General features: G+C 40.0%; 2 protein-coding genes across 2 annotated transcripts; both read right to left on the bottom strand.

The window, feature by feature from the left end:
- Positions 1 to 7175: 7175 nt before the first annotated feature.
- LOC140811157 (uncharacterized) lies at positions 7176 to 7769 on the bottom strand. The gene has a single exon (XM_073169032.1). The coding sequence runs from the start codon at positions 7767 to 7769 to the stop codon at positions 7176 to 7178; it is 594 nt and encodes a 197-aa protein (XP_073025133.1).
- A 160-nt stretch (positions 7770 to 7929) lies between these two features.
- Positions 7930 to 8652, bottom strand: LOC140811156 (uncharacterized). Its single transcript, XM_073169031.1, has one exon. It carries the CDS (start codon positions 8650 to 8652, stop codon positions 7930 to 7932), a length of 723 nt encoding a protein of 240 aa, XP_073025132.1.
- Positions 8653 to 11129: the final 2477 nt, after the last annotated feature.

The following is an 11129-nucleotide window of genomic DNA, read 5'->3' as shown; positions in this document are numbered from 1 at the left end:
ACCATGACTTGAAGGCTAGGTGTTATATGCAGGCTTCTATGAACGATGAGCTGCAGAGGCGTTTCGAGGATGCAAAGAATGCTGCTGACATTCATATGCACCTCAAGGAGCTCTTTGGTGAGCAGACTCGGCCTCTTAGGCATGCCACAGTCAAGGAGCTCATCACTTTACGCATGCGAGATGGGGCCTCGGTCCATGAGCATGGCCTAAAGTTGATTGGGCTCGTGGACAAACTCGTTGGCATGGATTTGATCTTAACTTCGGAGTTGACCACCGACGTGTTGCTGTTGTCCCTGCCTAGCTCGTTTGATCCTTTTGTGGTGAATTTCAATATGAACAAGATGGAGCCGACCCTTGAGGAGTTGGTGAATATGCTTGTGACTTTTGAGTCCACTATCAAGAAAGAGAAGTCGGTTCTTTATGTGGGTTCTTCATCTGGTACGAAAACCGATCCACGTGGGAAGGGAAAGAAGCGTTCTTTCCAACGTCCCAAGAAGAATGTGCCCTCGAAGAGGCAAGCTCCGAGTCCTGTTGTGGTAGCCACACCAGTGCAGGCTAACAAGACTGTTGACGTTTGTCAATACTGCAAGAAGCCTGGACATTGGAGGCGTAACTGCAGGGAATATCTTGCCCAGAAGGGTTCTGGAAACGGTATGTTCTATATTGAAGTAAACATTTCAATTAACTCTACTTCTTGGGTATTGGATACCGGCTGTGGCTCACATCTCTGTAATGATTTGCAGGTGATGGGAAGAAGTAGAAGGCTCAGAAAAGGTTAGACTTTTTTTAGGATGGGCAATAGAGCAAGGGTTGCTGCCAAGGCCGTAGAAGATGTTTACTTGCTTTTGAACAATGATTTTAAGTTAATTTTGAGAGATGTTTTGTTTGTACCCGATTTGGTGAAAAACATTATTTCCATTTCTATGTTGGACAAAGATGGATTTTCTTGTTTATTTAGCAAAGGTGTTTGCAACATTTTCAAGAATGAATGTTTAGTTGGTACCGGGGAACTTGAAAACGATCTCTATAACTTAAGATTGAAAGATATTCCACTAAACAATGTCCAAGTGATAACAACAACAAACAAGAGAAAACAAGATACTCTAAATTCGGCACAATTATGGCATGCTCGATTAGGACATATTTCCTTAAGAAGGATGAACAAGCTAGTGGGAGTTGGCATGTTTGATATGTCTGATATTAATGCTCTCACGACTTGTGAATCCTGTCTGAAAGGAAAGATGACCAAAATTCCCTTTAAGGGCCATGTGGAGCGAGCCAAAGGGTTATTGGATTTGATCCATACCGATGTGTGCGGTCCGCTTAGCATCACCACTAAGCATGGACATGCCTACTTCATCACCTTTACCGATGATTTCTCAAGGTATGGGTATGTGTATTTGATGAAATACAAATCTGAAGCTTTTGAAAGGTTCAAAGAATTTAGAAGTGAAGTAGAGAATCAGTTGGGACGAAGCATCAAGACACTTCGATCGGATCGAGGTGGTGAGTACTTGAGTGCCGAGTTCCAAGAGTATCTAAGGGAGAATAGGATTCTCTCGCAGTGGACTCCGCCCGCTACACCACAGTTGAATGGTGTTTCGGAGCGTCGTAACCGGACTTTGATGGACATGGTTCGGTCTATGATGGGGTTCACGGAGTTGCCGCCATCCTTTTGGGGATATGCGCTTGAGACAGCGGTATTGTTGTTGAACAATGTCCATACAAAAGCAGTTGATAAGACACCATATGAGATATGGATGGGTAAGCCACCCAAATATTCATATTTTAGAATATGGGGGTGCCCTGCTTATGTGAAGCAGGTAGTGGGAGATAAATTGGACTGTCCATCCATTTTATGTTACTTTGTGGGATATCCAAGGAATTCAGCTGGATATTATTTCTATCATCCCCAAGAAACAAAGGTGTTTGTTTCTAGGAATGAAACCTTTTTGGAAAGGAATTTCTATTGAATAGAAAAGGAGAGATGATAGAAATCGAAGAAGTTCGAGAGACACCCACAATTGTAGAACCCACACCCGAAGAGCCAAGGGAGGAGATACAAGCTCCTAGAAGATCCGAGAGAGTCTCAAGACCACCTATGAGGTATGGTCTGCTTCTTGAAGAGGGCCATGATGAGCCTAACCTTGAATGTGATCTAAGGACCTTCAAGGAAGCGTTATCTGATGCCGATTCATCCAAGTGGCTTAAAGCAATGGAATCTGAGATGAATTCCATGCATTCGAACCAAGTGTGGAATCTTGTGGATCCACCTGAGGGAACTGTTCCCATAGGGTGTAAATGGATTTACAAGAGGAAACTTGGGGCGGATGGGAAGGTATTGACCTTCAAGGCGCGATTGGTGGCAAAAGGATATACTCATAGACAAGGAGTTGACTTTGAGGAAACCTTTTCCCCAGTCGCAATGTTCAAGTCCATAAGGATTTTGCTAGCCATAGCTGCATGGTATGACTATGAGATATGGTAGATGGATGTTAAGACAGCCTTTCTTAATGGGGATATTAAGGAAGAGATTTACATGTCTCAACCCGAAGGGTTTACATCTATCGGAAGTGAGCATATGGTATGCAAACTTCAAAGATCTATTTATGGTCTAAAGCAGGCATCTAGGAGTTGGAACCTCAGATTCGATAGTACAATCAAAGAGTTTGGTTTTGCTAACTGAGGAACCATGTGTGTATAAGAAGGTTAGTGGGAGTGCTGTGACATTCCTAGTGTTGTATGTTGATGACATTCTACTCATTGGGAATGATGTAGGAATATTGCAATCAACTAAGATATGGTTAGCGAGTAAGTTCTCGATGCAGGACTTGGCTGAAGCATCTTTTGTATTAGGAATACAGATCTATAGAGATAGATCAAAAAGATTGCTTGGTCTCACCCAGTCCACATACATTGATACCATCGTGAAGCGGTTCTCGATGAATGAGTCCAAGAGAGGACATCTACCAATGTGTCATGGCGTGTCCCTATCCAAGTCTATGTCTCCCAAGACTGATGCAGAGATAGCGGCGATGACCAGCATTCCTTATGCATCTGCGATTGGTAGCATCATGTATGGGATGATATCTACACGTCCTGACGTGGCCTTTGCACTAAGTGTAGTGAGTAGATATCAATCCAACCCTGGTCTTCCACACTAGAAAGCTGTGAAAGACATCCTCAAGTATTTGAGAAGGACCAATAAATTGTTCTTGGTCTATGGGGGTGGAGAACTGAAATTGGAAGGCTATACCGACTCTAGCTTCCAAAGCGATATTGATGACTCGAAGTCAACCTCTGGATTCATATTCATGCTCAATGGCGCTGCTGTCTCTTGGAAGAGTTCTAAGCAAGACAGCACTGCGGATTCCACCACTGAGGCAGAATATATTGCTGCATCAGCTGCAGCAAAGGAGGCAGTTTGGATAAGGAATTTCGTCCAAGAGTTGGGCGTCATTCCTAATGGAGTTGCTCCTGTCCCGGTGTTTTGTGACAACACGGGAGCCATTGCTCAAGCAAAGGAGCCAAGGTCTCATCAGAAGTCCAAACACGTATTGAGAAAGTACCACATCCTGAGAGAGATCGTGGAAAGAGGAGATGTCACGATTGACAAAGTCGGCTCCGCAGATAATGTTGCTGATCCGCTTACTAAGCCTTTACCTGGACCATTATTCGAGAAGCATCGCGAATCGATGGGTTTGAAGCATATGGGTAGTTGGCTCTAGTGCAAGTGGTAGATTGTTAGAGTAGGTGCCCGTCGAGCCAAGTGTTGGCCGAGGGTTCATGATTAAACTCTATGTATAAACAATCTTTATTTTAATAATATTTGAATTTATCGTTTTGGCACTTCTTTATCTGTATACCCATGCTAGTTGCATAGATAAAGCCCTTGAATATACAAATAGTAGAATGAATATGAGATGCTCATATGATGAGTATCATGAAACTCGTATTTGCAATAATGTATATTCTAAACGGTTCCTACTCGATTCAGCCGCTATTAAGAAGGATATAGGCCGCTCGAGTTAGAGACTAGTATCTGCAATGTGAGTACCATGTTTCACTGATAGGGGACATTGTGATGTCCGAACATGCAGATAGGTGCTCCTTGTAGAGAGTGCACTGAACAACCCTCCATAAAAGGACTTTCCAAGTGGTTCTCACTTATCGAGTGGAAAAGTCCTGGTTTATGGTTGTACACCATTAGACCTTATGACCCGGGACAACATTGAGACTCTATGTGCTAGAATTACACTTTGACTTGTTTACCGACTATCATGGGGTCATCAGGTGGCAAGGTTGGGTGTTCTGTCAAAACATATAGGAGTCGATGCATTGTAGTCGGGGATTCACCGCTTACCTTCGGGTATGGATATCCTATGTGTTCTCATGTATGTGTAGGTTGAAATCTCTGATCAGAGTATGGTGGTAATTATGAAAGGAGTTTCATAGATTACACCATCGATGCAACTATGGCATGACACATAGTATCGATTCATTGACATCTCTCGATAAACCAATGGTTGTCGAATCGGTCGGGATATATGAGTTGAAGGGACCGTACTGTACGCTAACCATAATTGAATGGTTCTTGCAGGCACTATCATTCGATACCTAGGGAATCATGTAAGCGATGCTGCTAGGCGTTTAACATGATTGGTTGGGTACTATCAGACTTGAGTTCTTACGTTCTTGTTATCAAGGAGTTGATAAGTAAGAATGGAGCAATTGGGGTATGCTCATATAAGGACATGTTTAGTCCGAATCACATGGAGATGTGAACCCACGGCTAGTTGTATCAATGAACCATTGAGGGCTACACAAGTACTAGCTTTCTAGATCCCGTTGAGAAGTAAAATAGTTCAATGTGTTGAACGGCTTATAAATGAGTTTATAAGCGTAAGGAAAAATAGAAGTATGACTTCTATGAGAGAAATGTAATTTTAATTTATGAATGTATTCTTAAATTAAAAGTTTGCCAAATAAATAATGTATTTGAAAATTGTGATTTTCATAAACATTATTATGGACTAAATTAAATTAATTCAAGTGTTGAATTAATTAAACACTAGTGGACTTAGTAGAGTCCAAATAATTAAATTAATTCAAGAGTTGAATTAATTAAATCAAATTGAGTCTTGTAGAGCTCAATTTAAATAAATTATTTAACTAGTGGACTTGAGTAAATTCAAGTAATATTTAATTAGTCTCAAATATGTTTGAGATAATTAAATTTAGTCAATGTTTTTAATTTGTTAAAAACCATATAATATATGCATGCATGGGAGGTGAAGAGTTAGGAGACAACTTTCTCAATATTCAAGACATGTGTCACACATGCCAACAACAACTTTTTACACTACCAAGGCTAGTCTCCCTTCTCCCTATTGTAGCATGAAATGGCCGAAACTTGCAAGCAATATTCTCTCAAGTTTTCTCTCAATTTTTCTCTTCAAGTGTTGAGGAAGAAAAATACTTCTCCTTGAAAAATCCTTTTATTTTTCTAGTGCAAAATAAGAGGGGTTCTAGTTTGCAAGTGGTGGGCCTAATTTGAAGGAAAGAAAGGAGTCCAAGGAAGCTTGTAGATCTTCATTCCATTCAAGAGCCAAGTTGTTTACAACTTGGTTGGAGCCATCATCAACCTTAAGAGGTTGATAGGTAACTATTTCTAAACACACTATGAATGTCATTTTGGTGTTTTATTGTATTTCCTACACAAACTCATGGTGGCCGAAATTTATATGCTAAAATCAAAAAATTTTGTGCTTCCGTTGCGTTTCCGGCCACCGTAACCGGTCCTCCTTCATCTGCAACTACATTCGCTTTCCCAGGGTGGTAACTGATAGTGCAATCATAATCCTTAACAAGTTCCAACCATCTCCTCTGACGTATGTTCAATTCCTTCTGAGTAAACAGATATTTAAGGCTTTTATGATCTGAGAAAATCTCACACTTTACTCCATACAAATAATGCCGCCATATCTTCAAAGCAAATACCACAGCAGCCAACTCAAGATCGTGAGTCGGATAATTCTTTTCATAATCCTTCAGCTGACGGGAAGCATAAGCAATGACCTTACCACGCTGCATCAATACAGCAGCAAGTCCCTTCTTTGAAGCATCAGAGAATACCACAAAGTCCTCAACTCCTTCAGGAAGTGACAACACTGGAGCCGATGTCAATTTGTCCTTCAACAATGGAAATGCTTGCTGACATTCATTAGTCCATTCAAACTTAACTGTCTTTCTTGTCAACGTGGTCAATGGCAGGGCTATCTTTGAGAAATCAGCGATGAAACGACGATAGTATCCTGCTAAACCAAGAAAACTTCGTACCTCAGCCACTGTCGTAGGAATAGGCCACTTCCTCACTGCTTCTATCTTTGTTGGATCCACGGTAATTCCATCTTTAGAAACAATATGGCCTAGAAAAGTAACTTGATCCAACCAAAACTCGCACTTCTTTAACTTAGCATATAACTGATTATCCCTCAATTGCTGCAGCACAGCTCTCAAATGTTCTCGATGAAGTTCTCGAGTCTTCGAATAAACCAAAATATCATCAATAAATACAATGACGAAACTGTCCAAATAAGACTTGAAGACTCGATTCATAAGATCCATAAAAACTGACGGTGCATTCGTTAACCCGAAAGACATAACCAAAAATTCATAATGACCATACCTAGTTCGAAAAGCAGTCTTAGGTATGTCGTCTTCTTTCACTTCAATTGGTGATAACCCGATCGCAAATCAATCTTGGAAAATACTGTTGCCCCTTGCAATTGGTCAAAAAGATCATCAATTCGGGGCAAAGGATACTTGTTCTTAATTGTAACTTTGTTGATCTATCGGTAGTCAATACACAAACGTAGTGACCCATCTTTCTTTTTCACAAACAATACGGGTGCTCCCCAAGGTGAAGAACTCGGTCGAATAAAGCCCTTATCTAACAATTCTTGCAATTGGTTCTTTAATTCTTTCATTTCAGTCGGTGCCATTCGATAAGAGGCTTTAGAAATAGGAGCAGTACCAGGTACAACATCAATGACAAACTCGACCTCTCTATCGAGTGGCAACCCCGGCACATCATCGGCAAAGACATCCGAATACTCTCGAACAATTTCAATACCATTCACATCCACATCATATTTCTCACTCACATCCATTACTTACGCCAGAAATCCCTGACACCCCTTAACCAACATCTTATTCACCTTCAAGCAAGAAATAAAAGAAGTGCCAAGCGAAGTACCTGAACCCTTGAAGACATTACTGTCACCTTCTTCTGTCGAAAATCGCACCGTCTTTTCAACACAATCTATCACTGCACGATACGATGATAGCCAATCCATACCCAAAATCACATCAAACTCAATCATAGGAATCACAATAAGATCAGCAAACAAAATTCTCTCATTCACTTGAATAGGACAAGCTCTAACCACACTCGTTGAGCAAATCACATCTCCCGACGGAAGCATAATAGTAAACTGGAGGGTTTCAAATATAGGTGCAATACCCAACGATCTCATGAAAATTTCGGACATAAAAGAATGCGTAGCTCCAGTATCAATTAAAGTGAGAGCTACATGGCCTGAAATCAAAATAGTACCTGATATAACCGACGTATCAGGATTAACACCCTCCTTAGTCAAAGAGAAGATGCGCCCTTGGACTCGTCCTCGGCCTGAAGATTGGGTGCAGTTGATGGCATGTGACCTGCACCTCCACATCTGTAACATTTGTTGCTCCCTACGAGACATTCACCCTTGTGGGGCTTGTTGCATTTGGAACATAAATGCCTATTCGTCTCAGACTGAACTGCAGGAGCTTTACCTCGATGTTCTTCTTTTCCTTTGCCTTCGTATCCCCCTTTAAAACTTTGATTCGAAGCTTGATTCTTTTGATTGAAGTTTTGCCTTCTCAATTGTCTTTCCTTCTCAATCTTTTCTCATCCTGTTCCGCTAAAAGAGCTTTCTCCACGATCTCCTTATACGTTGAGGCCTTAGACATTCTGACATCCCTCCTGATCTCGGCTCTCAAGCCTCTCATGAAGTGTTCCCCTCGATCTTTGTCATTCGAAGCAATGAAAGGAACAAACAAGCAACCTTCTTCAAACTTCAAAATATAATCATTCACATTCAAGTTGCCCTGGTTTAGTTCCAAGAACTCCTTCACTTTCCGAGTCTTGACATCCGTGGAGAAATATTTGTCATAAAATAGCTCCTTGAACTCATTCCATTTAAGGGTTTGAACATTGACAGTTACCTTCGTGGCCTCCCACCAAATGCGCGCAGTCTTGGTCAGAAGAAACACTGCACAACTAACTCGATCATTATCTTCAAAGTGTAGATAGTCAAAGATTGCTTCAATAGCTTTAACCCATTCCATAGCTGCAAGAGGGTCCGCACCTCCCACGAACTCAGGTGGATTCATTCTTTTAAATCTGTCATAAGCTCCCTCTGAACTGGGCTCCTGCCTCACAAGGCCTCTACCTCTCCCTTGAGCTGGGTTCTGCAATCTCAATAACTGTTGGATCTGTTCTCCATGAACTTTGGCTTGCTCCTTGAGCAACTTACTAAACTCACCAACAACTCGAGATGAGGAACTATCTTCTTCCTCTACAACTTTCCTCTCAGGTGGCATCTCCTACATTGCATCTCAGTTTAAAATCATTTGAAATTATATATATATATATATACCATAAAAGATACATATCATCATATCATTACATCAATGAGATGCAGAAGCATACATACCGAAGTGTCGCAAACAGAAGAAGTCATGTGCCAATCCATTGGTCCGAGAACCATGGCTCTGATACCACTAAATGTGACACCTTGACCCGTTTTAAAAGAAATAGACTCTATAATGCGGAAGCCTTAAAAATAAAGACTTGGAGGAAATATGAACTTTCAAAAATATTTAACAAAGTTTCCCATAACAAGAGTTACTAACCTACCCTGAGAAATAAAATCAATACTCCATAACTAAACATAACCATAAACAAATTCAAAAGTAGAACCTGTGATTACCAAAATATTTGAGACGAGTTAAACTCCCCAAAATATACCAAATGCTTTACAATCCAAACCATTTCAAAACAAAATACTTTCTTCATCCTTCCTCCAAGCTTGGCACATTTCCTTCTTCTGTCTTGACACCACGCCGTATCAATCCCGTTTACCTGTATCTGCATCTCATGAACATAATTAAAATGAGTTATAAAACTCAGCAAGTAGACCTTTAAATAACAAGTACATATATCTTAGTGCCATGAAAGAATCCAAATCATTTCTTTGCCGTGAAATGCCATCAATCAATGAAATTCATAAGTAACAATTATAAGATGACATCTATAGAACAATTCATTTCTCTTCATTTGTATGGCATTGATAGGTCATCAGTCAATGGTACACATGTACGTCTCAGTCAAAATCAGTCACAGTACATGTCATTATGTTGATCAACTTCAGTCAAGTGGGTTTAGAATTACCATAGGTAACACCACAATATCATATAACCATCAAGCCATAAAAACATTCATTGAAACATTTAATCAAACACGTGGTGTGCGTGCTAAAACCTTAGCTCCTTTACTTTGCCATTTGGCTTCAATTCCATTTCTTTTGAACATATAAATACATACCATATATATAATCAATGATTTAAAGGAGCCAACATCATTTAAAACACTATTTATCATGTACATAGTTCATAAGATGCATTCAAAGGAAAAGTCTACTTACAACCCAATACACAAGTGCTTGCTAAGTCTTGAGAGATTCCTACAACACAATATCAATAACAATACCATCAACAACTCAATAATCAACTAACCATACCAATAAACCCATAAAATCAACACAAGTATAAGTTCCATAATTTCCCCAACACTAAAATCCAACAATAATCAAATCCACAAGCTTACCTTATCTCCTTGAACCCAAAATAAACTTCTTCTCACTCAAATATCCAACTACAAGCTTGAATCAAAGGTATCCAAAGAAGAAAATGAGAAACCCTAGCTTTCTAGGAGAGAAACATCGAGAAGAGTGGGGAGAAAATGAGAGAAATAAAGCCAACACTCCTATTAAATCACTAAAATCGAGAAACACGCTTTCACTTCTCTCCTACCGCGGGTGCGCTGAGTTCCCTACCGCGGGTGCGCTGTGCCTTCGGCACCCCGTCCAACAATCCAAAACTGACGACCGCAGGTGCACTCCAAAACCAACCGCGGGTGCGCTGCTCAGACCGCGGGTGCGGTGCCAAAAATACCGCGGGTGCGGTGTAGCCACGATATTCCACCATAAATTCTGAACGTAATGACCGCGGGTGCGGTCCATTACTGGCGCAGGTGCGGTGCACCTTCGGCCCAAACACCAACTAACAAGTAAAATTGAACCTCAACACCACTTCTCATCATAATAAGGCAATACACTCAACATGAAAGTTACACCTCTAAGACTTATCTAACCATTCCCATTAGCCTCAAACCAATTGGCTCAACATACAACTTACCATGAATTATATCGCATCAACACTACAATAAAACTCACACAACAACTATAACAACAATACTAGAAACAATAAATTCCATTCTTGACATTCTTTACCAATCATATTGTAACATAAAGCCATAAACCAACACCATAAGCTACCATACTATATAATAAAAGAAATGAACGATCGGCTATTACAGAATACATAAAACTATGTTTTAAAGGTTATTCGAGACGCGATCGAGGAACGGAGACCGAAGACCATAAAAGAGAAAATATTTTTATTTAATGATTATTTTTAATTATTTAATATATGGTATATTTAATGTATATTTTTGAAAATGTGGTATTTTGAGATGTTTTTACACGACGACTCGTATTTTAAACCGGTATTAATTTTTGATGAAAATAGGGACGTTTTGAGAACTCGGATAATATTTATATAAAATTTACTTTAGAAAATATTTTTATTATTATTTAATGGACCTAATTAGCCTACTATACAAGGTCAATGAGCTTAAGCTTGCACCATGTGTTTTATATCAAACTCTAAGCTAATAAACCCTCACCTAAACACACTAAACTCATGCACACATCACACAATCACACACTAGGAATCTT

This window comes from Primulina eburnea, chromosome 14 (genome assembly GCF_022965805.1).
Source record: "Primulina eburnea isolate SZY01 chromosome 14, ASM2296580v1, whole genome shotgun sequence".
Lineage (NCBI taxonomy): Eukaryota > Viridiplantae > Streptophyta > Magnoliopsida > Lamiales > Gesneriaceae > Primulina > Primulina eburnea.
Note: the sequence above shows the minus strand (reverse complement) of the source record. Positions and strands in the feature narration are given on the sequence as shown.

Coding starts and splice junctions, on each gene's coding strand:
- LOC140811156 (XM_073169031.1), bottom strand. CDS start 8,652: ATGCCACCTGAGAGGAAAGTTGTAGAGGAAGAAGATAGTTCCTCATCT.
- LOC140811157 (XM_073169032.1), bottom strand. CDS start 7,769: ATGTCTCGTAGGGAGCAACAAATGTTACAGATGTGGAGGTGCAGGTCA.